We start from the raw sequence: 19166 nt of genomic DNA, 5'->3' as shown, positions 1-19166 counted from the left end.
GGAACTAAAGTTGCAGGTCACAGTAGCCTTCCTGGATACTTTGTTGCAGTTACAGCAGTTCCTGGAGCAGATCTGACGGTCAGAAGCTGAAGTAGAGGATGCAGAGGAGTCCTGGTGGAGTCTTACAAACCAAATCTGGGGAAACACCCAGAAGAGAGACCTTAAATAGCCCTGAGAGGGGGATTGGCTACCTACCCTGGTATGCACCTATCAGGAGGGTCTCTGATGTCACCTGCTTGCACTGGCCACCCAGATGCTCCCAGAGGGTCCCCAGACCTTGGAATCTAAGATGGCTAACAATAGGGACACTCTGGAGGAGCTCTGGACACCACCCCTGGGTTGGTGATGGACAGGGAAGTGGCCACTCCCCTTTTCTTTGTCCAGTTTCATGCCAGAGCAGGGACTGGGGGTCCCTGAACCAGTGTAGACTGGATTATGCAAGGAGCTGTTTGTGCCCTTCAAAGCATTTCCAGAGGCTCTGGGAGGATACCGCTCCCATGCCTGTGACACCTACTTCCAGTGAAAGAGGGTGTAACACACCTCTCCTAAAGGAAATGCATTGTTCTGCCTTCCTGGGATTGAACTGCCCAATCCCCAGGAGGGCAGAAACCTGTCTGTGGGGTGGCAGCAGCTGGGGCTGCAGTGGAAACCTCAGAGAGCTGGTTTAGCAGTACTGGGGGTCCATCGTGGAGCCCCCAGGGTGCATGGAATTGGCCCCCCAATACTAGATCTGGATGGGGGTTCAATTTCACAATCTTAGACACCTCATATGGCCATATTCAGAGTTACCATTGTGAAGCTACATATATGTATTGAGGCATATGTACTGCACGCTTATGATGGTGTCCCCGCACTTATGAAGTCCGGGAAATTGGTCCTGGACAATGTGGGGGCACCTTTGCTAGTGCAAGGGTGCCCTCACACACAGTAACTTTGCACCTAGCCTTCAGTAACTGAAGGTTAGACATGCAGGTGACTTATAAGTTACCTGGTGCAGTGAAAATGGCTGTGAAATAGTGTGTGCATTATTTCACTCCGGCTCCAGTGGCTGTCCCGAAGGAGTGTTTGTATGAGCTCCTTATGGGTGGCAAAAGAAATGCTGCAGCCCATAAGGATCCCCTGGAACCCCAATGGCCTGGGTACCTAGGTACCATATAGTAGGGACTTATAAGGGGGATCCAGTTTGCCAATCAGGATTGGAATATGGAGTCACTAAACTATAGTGACACATTTGGGAAACAGAGAGAGCATCAGCACTGGAGTTTTGGTTAGCAGAACTCCAGTGACACAGTCAAGCATCCTGACAACAAACATAGGCCACAAACTATGAGCACTGGGGTCCTGGCTAGCAGGATCTCAGTGAGACAGTGGAAACACTCTGACAAACACTGACAAACAAGCCAAAAATGGTGGTAACCATGCTAGAAAGAGGCTACTTTTGCACAAGCTCCTACACAGGTTAATGAGACAGCGAGTCCGGTGCAGGTTAATAATAGCCTGACCCAGAGTCCGATGCAGAGTAGTCTTAACACGTCTACCATCCCAGTGGTACAAATTCAGGTGCCACCGCCACAGGTCCAGAGAATTTACCCTGATATACCCATCTTGGAAATGCCTACAACCATAATGGTGCCTAAGGAACAGGGTTTCCTGAGACCAATGTTCGTTCATACAGAACCAACTCCACATTTACCGCCCCAAGTATAGCCACAAGTCATGCCGAGATTCACTACAGTACCAGGGACACAGTTAGGTATGTCTTCAATGATGAATCAGAACATGGGAGCTACTCTCCCAGAGAACTTTAGTACCAGATCAACCGCAGATGCTATATCTCTACCTAATACTGTTGGTCCGGTCGCACCCTTATTTGCACAAAAGAAACCCAGTTCATGTGAACAGGATGTCATGACACAGAATGCAATGGGGGAGGACATAACGAAAACACTTGAGTAGTCTCTCCTGTGGGACACACTTTTGAGGAATCGAGATCACTGTTAGACCTTAGTCCATTTGGAGTACTTCCAGATACTATGATAGGGTCGAACATTAGCCAGAACTTGAAATTGCTGACACCGCAGACCCCGAATGTAGTTGCACAGCAGGTACCACCTGTCCAAGCCAACAACATCTTGTTGCAAGGTTTGCCTGCTCAGCAGTTGACTGAATGGTTAGACAACCTGAATACCCGGCAGAGTGCTCCAAATGGAGGAGAGTACTTGAATTATGCTAGACTAAGCATGGAAGCGGGTGAGCTCATTGAGGGAACTATGGGTGTGAACAGGTTAGAATCCTACACAGAGGCAGAGTTGAGATACCTGTGCCCAACGATTACAAGGGAAGTGAGCAATGTGCATCAGAAGCTAGCAGACCTAGCAGAGAAGTATGGCATAGAAATAGAAAAAACAAAGCATTTGAAAAGGAGTTACAGATTAGATTTTGAGACTAAAGATTTTGAACACATAAGATCTGCCGGAATTAAGGAACACCTTAGGGAATTAGTTCAAAGTGCCAAGACTTGGGGAGCATTTACAAATGGGAAGGCAGAAGGGAAAAGAAAAGAGAAAAAAGGAATAGAGACTCTGTGAGCTGACTGCAAATGTACAGCCAGGCCAAGATCCAGTGAAAATTTTACCAATGAGAGAGATTCCAGGAGGAAATTTTGTTCATATCCCTTGGAGCAGAAGTGATATTCTATCATTCACAAATGATTATCCAAAATTAAGAGAGAAGCCAGTAGAATGGTACCAGCAGACAGATAGGTTAGTAAAACTTGCAAAGTGCCTGTGGGAGGATTTGAACACTTTATTAGAGATAGTGGTCCCAGCTGATCTGTGGATAGAGTGTAAGAGGAGTATAGATTGGCTAACAAGAGAACCAAAGAGAGATAAAATTACAGATGCACCGTCTCCCGAGCTAATAAAATATTACTATAAAGTGATTGAATTTTTGGAGAAAAAAAATTCACCCAAGAACATTGACTGGCAGAAGACAGACAGGACAGATCAGGAAGCAAAGGAGTCGATACATGCGTATTATGAGAGATTGTTTCAGGCGTTCAAGCATTAAAGTGGTACAGAGACAACTGATGCGATTCATTTTGTGTTCAGATTTGTAGAAGGACTGAGACCTGAAATTAGCCAGATGATTTAAGAGTCGTTTGATTTGCTGGCAAGCAAAGCCGGCTGATGAGGTGTTGCAGGATGCAAAGTACTGTAGTGATGAAATTGAGTTGAAGCAGAAAAAGCTGAAAGAGAAGGCGATGGTGATGCAGATAAAAGCTGCTCAGACAGGCATGCTGGGAAATTTTCCACAACAGCAACAGGGAAGCATGGTGTTTCAGCCCCAGATGAGAGGTAGAGGTCGCCGAGGTAATGTGAATCCCGGCCCAGACTTGGGTACTGTAGTAGTTCGGAATGATGTGCAGGGAATGAAGAAATTGTTGCCTTGTCACACTAGCAGAGCCGTCGGACATTGGAAACGGCAGTGTCCAATGTTGGTGCAGGAGTGTGTTGTTCAGCAAACTAATGGCATCAATTCGTTCCAGAACATGAGAGGACCGAGAATGAGGGGTCCTAATCCAAATTTTAAAAATAATGTGAATCAAATGCAGAATTTTCAACCAATGCAGCAGGTACAAATGCCACGTGTACAAATGACACAGTTGCAGCCAATGCAGCAGCAGGTTCCCATGGTACCTAGACAGCAAATTCAAATAACTCAATCCCCAATGGAACAGCAGCAAATGAGGCTTTCTTAACAGGTCATAGGTCAGAGGCTTAATCAAAATAATAACAAAGTACACCAATTCCCGTTACACAGTGAAAGTGGAATAAACGATGATTGGGTGAGCAAGAGTTCAGATGAGGAGCCATGTGTGCTTGCAAACTCCTTAGAAGTAGATCAGAGAGGTCCCTATCTCAAGGGAAAAGTCATGGGTCACATAGTTTCATTCTTGGTTGACACAGGAGCTACACGTTCTACAGTAAGATCAGTTGAAGTTCCAAACCTGCCTATTTCAGGTAAAACTGTTCAGATTGTAGGAGTAGCAAATCAGTATTTGACCAACCCGATTACAGAACCAGTTCAGGTTAAAATTGGCAACTTCCAGGGATTGCACAAATTTGTAGTCTGTGATTCAAGTCCAGTATCCCTACTGGGGAGAGACTTGCTGTGTAAAACAAGATGCTCGATTACTTTTTCAAATGATGGAATAGAGATTCTAACAAATAGCGATGATGACGATGACCAAGCCTCAGAGACAGAATGTGAGACAATAAATGAGGAATACCCTCTGATTGAATTTTTCCCAGTGTTCACAGCGAAGGAGCTTCATCATGCTTTACAGGGAACGTTTAAGGAGAAGGTGTGGATCTGACAGGAAAAAAGATAAAGGGAATGGAGCCAGTTTAAGTTACCGTAAAGCCAAAAGCAATTTTTCCTCAAATTCCCCAGTACCACATGCCACAAGATGTCCTTATGAGGGTCCCCCAAATAATTGTAGAATTTGTGAAACGAGGAGTTCCAAAGGAAGTGTTGAGCAGCCCATGTAATTCACTGATATTGGGTCTGAAAAAGCCCTGTGGGAAAGTTCGAATCGTCCAGGATTTGAGAAAAACATTGTGATCAAATGTTGCCCCGTGGTACCAAACCCAGCTGTGATAATGTTCCAAATTTCATATGATGCTGAGTGGTTTACTGTAATTGATTTGTCTCAAGCCTTCTTTTCTGTGCTTCTTCATGAGAACAGCCAATTTCTCTTTTGTTTTACATTTTTGGACTGAGTTTACTGTTGGTGTCGAATTCCTCAAGGGTTTTCAGAGTCACCTTCCATGTTCAATCAGATCTTGAAAAAGAATTAGGAGTCGTTGGAATTGCCTTTCCAATTGACCTTGGTAGACTACATTGATGATTGCATCCAAAACAAGGGACAAGTGCAAGTATGACACGATTGCTTTGCTGAACCTTTTGGCAAAGAATGATCATAAAGTGTCTCCACTTGAATTGCAATACTGTCAGAAAGAAGTGAAATACTTAGGTCACCAGATTGAGAAGGGGTCAAGAAAGATATCCAAAGAAAGGGTCACAACCATATTGCAACTGAATCCCCCAACCACACAGAGAGATGTCAGGATGTTTTTAGGGATGGGAGGCTACTGCCGCCAATGGATCCCCAATTTTTCAGTCATTTCAAGACCATTGCAGAAAATGACTCATAAGTAAGTTACTGATCCCGTAGTGTTAGACCAGGCTGGAATTAAAGCTTTTACTGAATTGAGAGAGTCTATGCAAGGCTCCGGCTTTGGGTATACCTGACAACACGAAACCTTTCACATTGTTTAGTCATGAGCATGATGCATGTTCTTTGTCTGTCTTGACGCAGGTCCATGGAAGTGTAAACCCGCCCAGTACCTATTTTTCAGCTATTTTGGACCCAGTTGCAGCAGCCTTGCCAGGTTGTTTGCATGCATTTGCAGCGGTTGGACAGAGCCTTACGCAGTGTCAGAGCATTGTGATGGGATATCCCTTGACTATAATGGTCCCTCACTCTATTGAGATCCTACTTACAAAGACGCAATATTTAACACGTGCAAGACTAACCACATATGAAACGAGTATTCTAAGGTCAACAAATGTGTCATTGAAAAGATGTGCAGTGCTGAACCCGGCAACCTTACTTCCTAATGAAAATGTTGAAATTGAAAAATTGGAAGACCTTGAGCATGATTGTCTTGAAGTGACTGACTTGTGCACAAAGCTGAGACCTGACATTAGAGATACTCGACCAGAAGGGAATGACCAAATTATCTTTGTTGATGGTTTTTGTCTAAGAAACAATCCAGGGACACTGAGAGCAGGATATGCCGTGTGCACAATTACTGGTATCCTGGAAGCTCCTTGGCTTTGAGGAGTGTATTCTGCTTAAGTAGCGGAACTGGTAGCCCTTACTAGAGCGTGCCATGTTTCTGCTCAACTGAAGGTTACCATCTATATGGATAGCCAATATGGATTTGGAGTAGGCCATGATTTTGGCCAGTTGTGGTCAAAGAGAGATTTCATGGCCTCTTCTGGTTCACCAGTGCAAAATGGTGAGAGGATTAAAAATTTGTTGCATGTTATTCAAATGCCTGAAAAGATAGCCACTGTGAAATGCAGTGCATGTCTAAAGTCACAGGGCTTTGTGTCAATGGGAAATGGGTATGCGGATCGAGCCGTAAAGTTTTGCTCATTGAACTATATATCGTTCAAAGATAAGTGGGAACTGTTACCTGAAGAAGATGAAACATGCCCAAGTTTTGCCTTAAAAGTAATTGATACATTGGAGAAATTGAAAATGTTGCAGAATAATGTTGACATGGAGGAAAAACGTTCATGGTGCAAAATGAAATGTGTGCAACGACAAGATGAATTGTGGGTTTCATTAGAGGGTCAATTGGTTTTGCCTAATAGTTTGTTGTAGCAAATGACTAGGTATGCTCACCGTCAAGCACATGTTGGGAGGGATGCCATGATTCGTCTGTTCAAGCACGATTGGTTCAATCCAAAGTTTAGACAGGTTGCTGAAGCAGTTTGCCATTGTTGCGTGATTTGCCAACAAATGAACGTGGGGAAAGGGACAGTGGTAAATTTGAGCCACATCGGAAGAGCAGGAGGTCTATTCAGCAGATGGATTTTATTGAGATGTCTGTGTGTAAAAGTTTGAGATATGTGTTGGTGATTGTTTGCATCTTTAGTCACTGGATTGAAGCGTACCCTACACAAAGAAATGACAGCCTCATAGTAGCAAAACTACTGCTTAGGGAACTGATATGACGTTTTGGGTTTCCGATCTCTTTAGAATCAGATAGAGGAACTCACTTCAACAATGAAGTGATTAAATTACTATGTGCAGCATTGAACATTGAGCAGAAGTTGCATTGTAGTTACCTCCCTGAAGCATCAGGACTAGTGGAACAGATGAATGGTACCTTGAAGTCAAGAGTTGCAAAGATGTGTGCGTCCACAAATCTGAAGTGGCCCAACGCACTGCCTATAGATTTGATGACAATGAGAAACATACCCGACAGGAAGACATAATTGTTGCTGCATGAGATCCTTATGGGCCGAGCCATGAGGTTGTCAGCTGTGCCTACAAATGCACTTGTCAACATTACAGATGATATGGTGTTGGACTACTGCAAAGGTCTGGCTGATGTGGTTTGCTCTTTCTCTCAGCAGGTAGAAGCCACCACGTTGCCACCAATCCATGACCCATGGCACAAACTGAGGCCCGGTGAATAGGTTGTGGTCTGGTAACACGTGAGGAAAACGTGTTTGTAGCCTCGTTGGAAGGGTCTTCCAGGTAGTTCTGACAACTATCACAGCTGTGAGGTGCGCTGGAGTTCCAAACTGGATCCATGCTAGTCATACGAAGAAAGTTATATACCCGACTGATGAAGAAGCAGGGTTGTTGAAAGTACCAACATCAGCAAAACAAGTCTCTGGGCCGGAAGAACAAAGGAGAACTGAGACTGGACCTGAGTCGGTTGAGGACTATTCAGTCACTCCTGTGAGAGACGAAGGAGAAGACCTCCAAGAGGGTGATGGTGAGCCTATCTTAATTGAGGCAGCAGTAGAGCCTTGTCAAAGCAGGGCTTTCCCAGAAGCAGACAATTTTGAGAGACAAACAGAGTGATTGCCAGACCCCGAGGAAGGAGTTGGGGCGAATCAAAATCACTGTGATCTGACTCTTCCTGAACCAGTTGCAGGTCCGTCAAGAGAAGACACCATAGAACAAGGAGAAGTTTTGAGTTCAACACTGAAAAGAACATTGACCAAGGGTCCACTGAAAGGAGATAATTGGCAGGAGTCACAAGCAAAGAGAAAGGAAGTAGTTGTTGAAATGACAATCGAAGAAAAAATAGATACAACAAGGAGAGAAGATCTAAGTGAAGGAGACTTGAATGGTGCTCAAAAGTTGAAAAGAAAGAGAATACCAAGTCGAAGATACGCTGGTACTGAATGGGCATATACAACTACAAGTGAATGGCAGAAATAATTTTTGTCTTTTTGTTTTGATCGAGACATTCCAGGTCAATATTTTGGCAGTTGAAGGAAGCTGATGAACTAAACTGTTGGGAAAATTTTAGAGAACGAGACTGTTGAAAGTAACCGGAAAATACTTTGATGATCTGATTTGACTTTTTGAAACCTGATTTTGACAAGCTGCTTACCGATTTTGACAAGGGATCCTGGTAGAATGCTGCAGTTTTTCTAAATTTCTCTTCTGCTTTCTGATTCTTTACAGATCATGAGTAACATTAGCCAGCAGAGTAGGAAAAATCAGTGCTGTAAATACATGAATATTGGTTTGGCGATTGTGTGTTGGATATTGTTTGTGGTATTGATTGTGGGAATGACTGTTCTTGAGAGGAGCAAAGCTAACCATACTTCCGCTTCTGAGACTACTGCTGCATTAACAGCACTAGAGAAGTTTAGGTTAGATAAAAAATATTTGCACAATGGTACTAATGCAAAAGGAGAACTTTCTTCTAATGTCTTCTATCGCTTATTGAGTGAGTATGTTGACATGATGGATGCAAAGAACTGTTATGTGTGTACGCAGATTCCTTCATCAGTCGAAGAATGAGTTACTTATCACAGTTTGCCTCTCACTTATGGGATAAGTTGTAGCCTGTTGCTAAGAAGATTCTATTACCAGGAGGTCATCCAATACTTTTACTCCAATCACGATGTGGTGTTTTCGTCTGCCCCTATAATTAGGTATTTGACTAGAGTAGTTGAGTATGATGACATAGTATTAGTTAGAGGTTTATTTGAATCTACATTAACAATTGACACGGCTTCTGCACACCGCAACAATTTGACATGCTTGCTTATCCATTTGGAGAAGAGCTTCTTAGATCACACAGATGACAGGAGAAAGGCATTGAAGAAGTTAGAAAAACTCTTAGAAAAAAAGACTTACAAGATTGATTATGCCTATAGTGCAAATAAAACACAAGGGAAATTATCTCTAGATGTGCAACACGTAGGGGAAGCTTTGTATATATAGTCCTAAATCATGCACTGACACTTTATTTGTAGAAACTAGTGAATGTAGACATGAGTTTTTGTTTCAGTGTAAATGGACATCTATGTTGAATGGACAGGATCCAGCGATTCCTGGGATATATTACATCTGTGGTCCTAATGCCTTTACCCTCTTCCAAGAGGATGGATTGGGACATGTCATTTGGGAATAAGTTTCCCAACGATTCCTCAAATGGATGACTTAAAGAAGATTCTGAAAATGACTGAATTACATCATATGAGACAGAGGAGAGGCTCTCCTTCTGGTATAGTGGGAGATATATTTGGAGCAATAATTCCGTCAGTGGGAGTTGTTCTGAATTCACTATTGTGGATAACATGCTGACAAACTTTTCAGAATCCTACTCCTGATACTGATTTAGCTGTTGAAAGAGCTCTGAACTTCAAAGTAGCCTTGCTTTAGACATTCTTTTAGAAAAGGATGTGGAGCTTGTAGAATGCTTAATTCTAGGCATTATTGCTAATTCATTCCTGATAATAGTAGAGAAATTAGGAGTTTACTTACTAATCTGACTAATGAAAGTGCTTATTTGAAAGAACTGAAAGAACCAGGTGTTTGGGAGAAAATTGGTAAGGATTTTGCTTCAGTGGGAAATAGGCTCAGCAACATTGGGGAAGGGATCTTATTGAAAATGATATAGGGGATGTCAACTAACATAGTTTGCCTAATTGGAATATTGGGAATATATAAATTGTGTAAAAGAATAACATTGAAAAAGACAAGGAATAATCAGAGGAGGGAAGAAAAGAAAAGGGAAAAATTGTTTAGGGAAAATTAAAAAAGGGAACAAAGGTTTGAAGGGATTGAAATGACAGAATCTTAGCTGATGAAAAACATATTTTTGTCAGTGATAGTCTAGTGTGATTACAAATTTAGTAATCAGAGGAGGGATTGCTAGAGCAGGTGTTCTAAGACAAATATTCATGAATATTCACGTATTCTGAGTGATAGATGTGCGGAGAAAATGTATTAATATAAAGAAAAATAATGCACTCATTTGAAAATGTGTCCACGTGGTGGTCGTCAATGTTCACAAAGTGTTCTTATTAATGGCTTATTAAACTGAAATGTTGACCTTTTTTTTTATTAATGTAGTAATATGTAATATTAAGGGTTATGCATTGTGGCCTAGTTGCACGGCCTCAGGTCAAGCTGTATTTCTAAAACCGATTAATAAAATGTCTGCTTAGAGAATTAAGTTGTGATATTTCACTGTGCTAAACAAATGTGCTCGATGACGATGAGGAAAATAACACCCTGGGATAATGTGTCAGAAGTCAAGCTGCGATGCATTGATCTCACAGCGATAAAGCAGATGCTAGGTCGGAGTCAGGGTGATGCATCACGGACTTTAGTGATGTGGTTCTTCAGACGAGCTGCAGTGGAAAGCTGGGGCCTGCATTGAAAACCATGGTCCTTGCGTCAAGCGGGGACCACGCTCTGGTGCAGGCTGTGGCGATGCGTCAAATCCTTCCAGCAATGCATTGGTTGGAAATGACACAGACTCTTCATAGCACCAAAAACCGCCTTTAAGGGCCCAGTCTGGATTTGGCACCACTTGGTAGGACAGGACTCTCAGCAGAGGAGCCAAGGTGCTGGCAGATGAAGTCTTTGACATCCCCAAGACTTCTTAACAGGAAGCAAGCAGGGGGGTGGGGACTGCTTTGTGTAAGGATAGGCACAGCCCTAATTAGGTGCAAGAGTCAGCTCCTTCCATCACTCTAGCCCAGGAAGACCCACCAGGATAGGCAGGGCACATCTCAGCTCCCTTTGTGTGACTGTCTTGAGTGAATTCATGAACAGCCCAACTGTCATCCTGACCTAGATATGTATTCCACAGCCAGGAAGAGGCACAACATGGTTAAGCAAGAGAATGCCCACTTTCTAAAAGTGGCATTTTAAAATTCACAGTTCAAAACCAACTTCACCAAAAGATGTATTTAAATTGTTTTTTAAATTGCGAAGTTCAGAGACCCCAAACTCCATATCTCAATCTGCACCCAATGGGAAATTACACTTAAAAGATATTTCAAGGCAATCTCCATGTTACCCTATGGGAGAGATAGTCCTTGCAATAGTAAAAAACAAATTTAGCAGTATTTCACTATCAGGACATGTATACCACACCACTGTATGTCCTCCCTTTTAAATACACTGCACCCCACCCATGGGGCTGCCCTGGGCCTACCTTAGGGGTGACTTACATTTAGTAAAAGGGAAGGTTTGGGCCTGGCCAGTGAGTGAACTGGCCAGGTCAAAATGGCAGTTTAAAACTACCCACACAGACACTGCAGTGGCAGGTCTCAGACATGCTTACAGGGATACTCGTGTGAGTGGCTCAATCAGTGCTGCAGGCCCATTAGTAGCATTTGATTCACAGGCCTGGGCACACATGGTGCACTTTACTAGGGACTTACTAGTGAATCAAATGTACCAATCATGGATAAACAAATCACCAATACAATTTGACAGAGAACACTTGCCCGTTAGCATTAGTTAGCAGTGGTAAAGTGCCCTGAGTCCTAAAACCAGCAAAAACAAAATACAGGAGACCAGACGCAAAAAGACAGGGGAAACCATGCCAAGAGCTGACAAGACTAACAGAACTGCACAGCCAGAATTATAAACCTTGAATAGATAGCTCTTGAGAACCAGGAAGAGTTTCTCTGATATTGGTTGTGTACATATGTAGCTGGATAAAGGTGTGATTAGGGAATGAAGGAGTCTTTGGAGATGTGTACATATTTTAATGTGTCACGTTTTACAACAGGTGTCTATGATTCAACCAATGAGCTTTCAAGAGGAGTTGACCTGGCTTCAAGGGTTAAGAATTTGGGTACCTTTTTCCTAAGGTATGAGAGGTTGCATGGAGTGTGCATACATATTTTTGCATGCTGCTCCTTCAGAACCTTTGAGGCAACCACTGCTAGTGTACCAAACAATTGTGAAGAATATAGTATCCTGTTTGTAAGAAAGGATGTGTGAAGTACAACGGTATGCTTGGGCAAATTTGCTGTCTATGTTGGGAGTAGAACCTCATTGTGAGTTTCTCTGGATTTCTGATTCTTCCAGTAGCAAAAGTAAATAGATAAATCAATATTCTGAGCTATACAGTACTTCCGTAGGTGGTGTGAACACACCCTCTAGGTTTTCCAAGGATGTATTCACACTGTATAACCTGCCATATTACGTCCACTGAAAAAGCTCTGGAAATTGTGAGTTACCTGAAACTATGGTGCAGATACACAAATTTCCCCAGGAATCCTTAATTTAATATTGCACCCTGAAATTAACCCCAGAACTGTCTGAATGTTGGCCTTAGTGGTAATACTTATGCAAGCTATCTGTCAGCACTACTACTACAGCAGTGATTTGTATATCAGCAAGTAACCCCAATTTTGAAGGCCTGAAGGTTGCAGTTTGTGCCTTGTATACACTTTGCAAACTCTGCATGGGTTAATTACATTCTAGGCAGCTGCATTTGTGTCTAGCATATCATCATCTTATTGCATCCCGCCACACGCCTCAGTACCCCCAGCATTTTCTGCTGAAAGTGTTGTGTCTGCAACTTTCCAAAGTAAATAATAGATCTTTTCCTCAAGGGAAACTCTAATGTTCTCATAGAAACCGAGGGGAAAAGCAAGTCACAGAGCATAATTAAAGCAACACTTTAAAACAACCTTTTTCAATGTAATAGGTCTCCTATTTTCTTGAGTTAGAGCTATTGGCATTGTAAATTCAGAACTGGACTTTTCTTGCCACATACATTGGTCAACCCTGTCTCATAATTACATCTTTTCCTGCCATGTTTTTGCGGTCACTGGTCGTTACTGAGATCAGAAATCTGAACAGAAATTGGAAAATAAGGCTGGAAAAGTATTTTATTTTTATTTTAAGAGAATTAAAAGTCTGGCAAGCATTCTTGCCTTGGATTACAACGCACAGAGCAGCCTGAGGAAACTTATGGCCCCAAAAAAAGGAGATAAGCAATGTCGTGAGTGGTGACAGGGAGATGCAATGGGAGGCTAAGCAAGTTTCACATAATTGTCTCTATGTTTAGGTGCATTCTACCCGAAAGGGCATATTGTGGCTTTACTGAGCAGTGAGCTAAACAACTGGGTGTTTCTTTTGTAAAATAAGCTTACTTAGGGGCCAGAGGTAAATAAGGACAGCACTGGAATAAAGCCAAAACAAAGGTCAGCGACATGGGAGGAACGGAATGGTGCAATAAAACGAAGGCAGCTACCAGCCTAAAACACCGACAGTAAAAGGGAAGCACCAAATAAATTACAAAAATAGTCTGTCACAGGAACAGATAAAGAAAGAAAAGTGGAATAATACAGTAGTTGGTCCCTGCTCTGAAACATAAAAAAGAGGGAGAAAAAGGCAGAATGGACCACTAGTGAACAAGAAGTTTTACTGGGTACTGCAACCAACAAATTAAATTGCTTTAAGCCATAAGAAGTATACTAGAAGTATACATGCTTGAACGATTATGCTCAACCTAAAAAACAAAAACAAAATGTGACTTTTCTTTTTTGTGTTCTGTTTTTCTGGCTGATCAGTGAAATTCCAAAAGGAGATATTCATAGTAATGAATTTATTTTTTCCTTGCTCCTCCCTGATTTGCAATATCCCTTTGATATATTGCACTGAGTACTTTATCCCATATAGTAAAATATTTGTACAGTACAGAACTGGTCGCATGGGCATTTCTGTCAAACTGAAAGGTTGATGGGATTTTCACAAAGTGTTTTCAAAGTTGAAAATGTCAAGTATGTTTTCCAAGTTTGAATGACCAGGACATCTACCCTTTCTTTGCTTTTAGCCAGGCTTGCCAGAAATTGTATAGTGTCAAAGGCTCTGCAGATTTCCAGGCTGATGACATTGGTAGTGAAGGTATTTTTTATTTCTGAATCCTGGATCTTGCTTGAGGTATGTTAGAAAGTGGCTTAAAGGGGGTAGAGAGATTCCTTACAAGCGTTATATTAAGACATTTTTTAGAATGATGGCCCATTTAGCACTGTTTTCATATTCATTATCCAGGTCCTCAAAAATATGTTAGAATCAGTTTAGTACAGTCAGGTTTTAAAAAGCTGTAGCTTAGAATTCCTAGTAATCACTATCTCTGTCAAAGAAATCTAAAGATGGTGAATAAGCATTGGAGTTTCTGGAATCCCAATTACCTGTTTAGGGGCACGTCATTGACTACTCACCCACTGGGTGATTCCCTAATGGTTTGAAGATTCATTCAGACCCAACAATAAAATATCAGATTATTGGAAGAAGTTACATTTAAAACAGATTAACGCCAAAACCCAAAGGCATTATACTTTCATGGGATTTTTCAGACATCAAACAAGTCCTGCAAGAAAATGATTATGGTTTGCATACCTTTCCTCTTTACTAAAAAGTCAATGAGGCCTTGGTTAAAAAGAAGACCCTCACTTATCCTGATATTTAAGCTTGGGAGTGAGGGAAGGTTAATAAACTGCTTGTCAAAGGCTTTTGACCGAGTAGATTGGGCCTTCCTTTTCTTCACCCTGAAACGATTCAGCTTCTATAACTGATTTATCGACATGGTGAAGGCCAACTATGCTCAACTGTGGTCTCTGGTGCTGGTGAATGGGGTGAATTAATTTCCCTTTGGTCTGGGGAAGGGGACAAGACAGGGATGCCCCCTTCCCTCGCTATTATTTGCCATGAGCATCGAACCCCTAGTGGCCAAAATTCGGTCCACCCCATCTATCCAGGGTCTTCTCTTTTGATCCACAGAGCATAAAATCTCCCTTTTTGCAGATGATATATTGTTAACACTCACATCCCCATTGACTACCCAAGAGTCTCTACAAATGGAGATCCAGGCATATGAAGGGGTAGCAGGATTTAGTTGTATTATTACTTGGAATCTAACTATAATACTAACTATATTCCTGTCCTGTTTTAATTGAGTTATGAAAAGATAATCTTAGCCTAGCCCTAATGTTAGCCCTGACCAAAACTCTGAATCAGTTTAAATTAAAGTATGAATGAATGTGCCTACCCTTGATTCATTTAGCCCTTAATTATTTCAAAAGTATATTAAATTGAATATATAACTAGAAACCTTTCTATTTTGATAAATAATATTAAACTAGCCTCCACCCCTTCATAAAGTGCATGTCATTCTACTTATCTATAACAATACAGTGATGTTTTGTTCTATTTGTAATCTCTTTAGCGATCACATTGATGTAATGTACTCATATAGTGACCCATAAATGTTGAATGGGTGATTTATTGGTGTAATGTGCTTTTCGGGCAATTGGAAGCCTGGCTTATGCTCCCAATAGCTTCAATTTCCTTTATTCAAGCTAATCCTTTTGAAAACATTGAGAAAGTGAAGGAGCTCTACGGTAGGGCAAGGGCAGTACTGAACTTCTTACTACTTTACTTCTAATTAATGTATGTTGATTCTTAACTGGCTCTGTACTGTATGCAATATTATCTGGGTAGCTCGCAGTCTACATTTTTAGAATTCTTTGGCAGTGGCAAATGCGATGTTTCTGGGCTTTGCCAGCAAAACCCATGAGAAAGTTGTAAGTCTGATGCACTACTTTTTCTAGAAACATGAAGTCCTTTAAGGGCTACTGATGTTCTTTTTATCCTGTTGAAGAATCTCAAAACTGTGCAATGTAGTAAACATTATAAAATATGACAGCAGGCTGCTCAGGTAAGAAGTATTTGATTTTTACCCTAGGAATAGCTCCAACTATAATGTTCTTTTGGAGTGTGACACACTCAGAAGACAATATTCATGAATTTTAAAAAGTCCTAAACGTTAGATGGGATAGAATTAATGGCATCCCCTACATTTAGGTTACAGGGTCTAAATATGGGTATTTCTTTTTACAAATTACTTTCTTTTACTTACATGAGCTGAATTTCTGAAACAGATATGTACAGTTATTGAAAAAATGATTGAATATCCATGGATGTGGTGACTAATACAGCAAAAGGAGATGAAGTGAGATTAGATAATACTACACCAAGGTGGAACTGTTTCTGGGTACAAGAGCAGGCTTCACTTTTATCATCTTCAACTCTGCGTTATAGATTGAAGAATTCATCAAAGACATGCAATCCATATTGTAAAAAATAGACTTTGTCACTTACAAAAATACTGCAGAATTCTTATTAAGAATTGTACAAATACAAGTACAAATGAAAGAACCTTTTAAAGGACTATACAAAAATTTGCACACCATTAGAAATTTATGAAATTGCTTAATCTGCTCCCGGAATTTGTGATTTGTTTTCAAACGTTCCCATTGGTATGTGACTAATTGAACAGAGACCTTTTACAAAGTTAGGAGAGTGGAGTTTTGGTTGTGTATGAAGTACAAAATGGAACATTTTAGTTTAGAAATTAGAGTGATATATAGGTCACGAGAAAGAAATCTATTGTAGTAGATGGCTGTGTTGGGAGAGTGTAGATAGTTTGTAGAAAGGAACCAGTGGTTAGCAACACAAGTGCACTCATTTGAGAAATTCTCAATTTGGAGTTAGTGTGAAAACAAAACAGTCTGCTTCATGCACATTTGCAGGTTCACGAAATGAAGTGAAAGGAGAACATGGATGGCAGGCAGAAAATATCTTGAATGATTTGTAATCATCTTTACCACCATTACACACAAATGTGAGCAAAGGAACTATTTAACACATTTGGGACTAATAAACCAAATTATGCAGCTGTTACATTTAACATCTCAGAAGATAGCTAAAATGTAATTGTTAGTAGTTTGTTGAGCAGGCACTATGCATTGTGCTTAATGTGGCTCACTTGTACCTGAATGTAAGATGTAGGATATGTAATGGGCTAGACTAGTGCAATAAATACATTTTCTGGAGGGGAAAGGGTTTTCCTGAGAAAAATCTATACTTAAACGTGTACCAAATTATGTGTGCTGTATAAAATTGAGAACTCTCAAATTGGATGTAAACAGTAATGGAAAATTGATGTGCAGAGGCTGCTGTGAGTACATTAGATATGATGTTAATTCATTTGGTTAACACATGCAACATCTTGCAGGAGTAAATACTGTCTTTGTGAATTTCTTTTAGATCACCATCCTAAAAGTTGCCTTGTACCATTAGGCTTTAGAAGAAGCCACTGAAAGTCTACTGAGCATTATTATTGCTCTGGGAACATCAAATGTTTGCCAATTTACAACATTGACAATAGTTTTAGTGGCTTAGGTCCCAAGTATAGATACCTGAAGTAAAGTGTAGCCAGTAGCATAGAATGTTCTGTGTGTAATACCTAGTACAGTGTCCTAAACATTATGTATTAGGAGCAAGGGTCTAGAAAAGGGGCCGGGTGAAGATCATTGAGGTAGTTTACTACATCTATCTATCTATCTATCTATCTATCTATCTATCTATCTATCTATCTATCTATCTATCTATCTATCTATCTATCTATCTATCTATCTATCTATCTATCTCTCTCTCTATATATATATATATATATACATTTTCAGATGCTGTTGGACAGATGTGTAATTACAGAAGTATTTGTGTAATTAACATATTTCTACATGGAATCAGGTTTTCGTTAAAATGATAGTGATAAAAGAAACATGATATTTTATCTTGTTTTAATGGTGGTACTGAATGTCAGGAACTGATGAAAATACTTCTCAAAATAACTGATTTTAGGACACCAAGACTATAGGATTGTGTGTGAATAAGTACAGTGAGGAGACAAAGAATGAATTATAATCTTCAAAATTGTGATGGAAGAAAACACATGCTGAATAGTGCAGGAAAACGCATGCAGGAAAAAGGGAAGGTAAAGCCATACCAATGGGCAAGGGGCATCCAGCCCGTCCAGCCCTGGTACCCCTGGATCACCCTTCTCGCCTTTAAAACCTCGAAGGCCCTGTTCATAAAATCAACTAACCATGATTATTATAGCAAGTACAAACGAACATGACTGGGGTAGTAAAGACCTTTGCTGGTTCTGTCACAAGACACCATTATTTCTATGAACGTCCCTGTGAGTACATAAGTTGAAATGTCTTAAACTTTGCTCATAATTGTCAAAATGTTTCATTTTGGATTTCCCTCTTTCTAATGAAGAACACTCATTAGTTTGTGAACATGATTCTGATACAGGAGCGTAATTCACAAAGCAGTGCTGTATACTGGGACAGAATCGAAGATGCTCATCTCCTGAGGATGCCTGCAAATGCTTCACAGATACAACATTCTAGGAATTCATTATTATTTTCATGATTACAACTCTATCTGGAGCATGGAGTATATTTTTGTGCTTGGATGAGAATGAAGTGACCTTTGTTTAGAGTTCAAGAATCACAACTTCTCATACAGGTGTGATGTAATTACTAGGATTTATGAACCTCCTGTTGTGGAACTTATGCTACATTCTTTACCTTCTAAGAGAATTGTTACACAGTGAGGTGTCTTATGACATTACCAAATAGGGAAACACATACAATTATATATCTTTAACCAAATGAGAAGATGAAGAAGGAAAGAAGGTTAATTTGGCTTTATAATGTTATATCTCGATAATATTGGAAGCAATGATGCTTTGATTCACAATCAAATGTAATTGCACAATATAAGGACCCTACAATTATATATATATATATATATATATATATATATATATATATATATATATATATATATATATATAATATAAGGGCTATAATGTAATTATAGGATATATATAGATATAAAATATGAAGTATAGATATAAGGATTATAATATAAATCATGTAAGAACCAAACAGTCTTTTATAAAACGAGCAGTTGGTCAATGCAAAGCTTCTTTCTTTCTTACTATGTTCATATCATAAAATAGTACATTGTAAAAAGCAAAACATACCAAAGGACATGGTGCATCTAATCCAGGCGCTCCTTGGTCTCCCTTATCCCCTTTAGGCCCTCTAGAGCCTTTCTTCCCCCTCTCCCCCTGCAAATAATAATTCAGTTCAAAAAAGAAATACACAGAAGATTTAGGAAATAGCAGAAATAACAAACGAATCCAGCCATAGAGGCT

At 40.4% G+C, this 19166-nt stretch overlaps 1 protein-coding gene across 1 annotated transcript in view; it reads right to left on the bottom strand.

Annotated features, from left to right (window-relative positions):
• The window catches only part of COL13A1 (collagen type XIII alpha 1 chain), a 650895-nt gene that overhangs the window by 49571 nt on the left and 582158 nt on the right, over positions 1-19166 (bottom strand). Inside the window, exon 37 of the mRNA XM_069242266.1 lies at positions 18993-19079. Within this exon, the coding sequence (XP_069098367.1) occupies positions 18993-19079 (87 nt within the window). The remainder of the gene's footprint in view (positions 1-18992; positions 19080-19166) is intronic.

Source organism: Pleurodeles waltl, chromosome 6, assembly GCF_031143425.1.
Source record: "Pleurodeles waltl isolate 20211129_DDA chromosome 6, aPleWal1.hap1.20221129, whole genome shotgun sequence".
Lineage (NCBI taxonomy): Eukaryota > Metazoa > Chordata > Amphibia > Caudata > Salamandridae > Pleurodeles > Pleurodeles waltl.
Note: the sequence above shows the minus strand (reverse complement) of the source record. Positions and strands in the feature narration are given on the sequence as shown.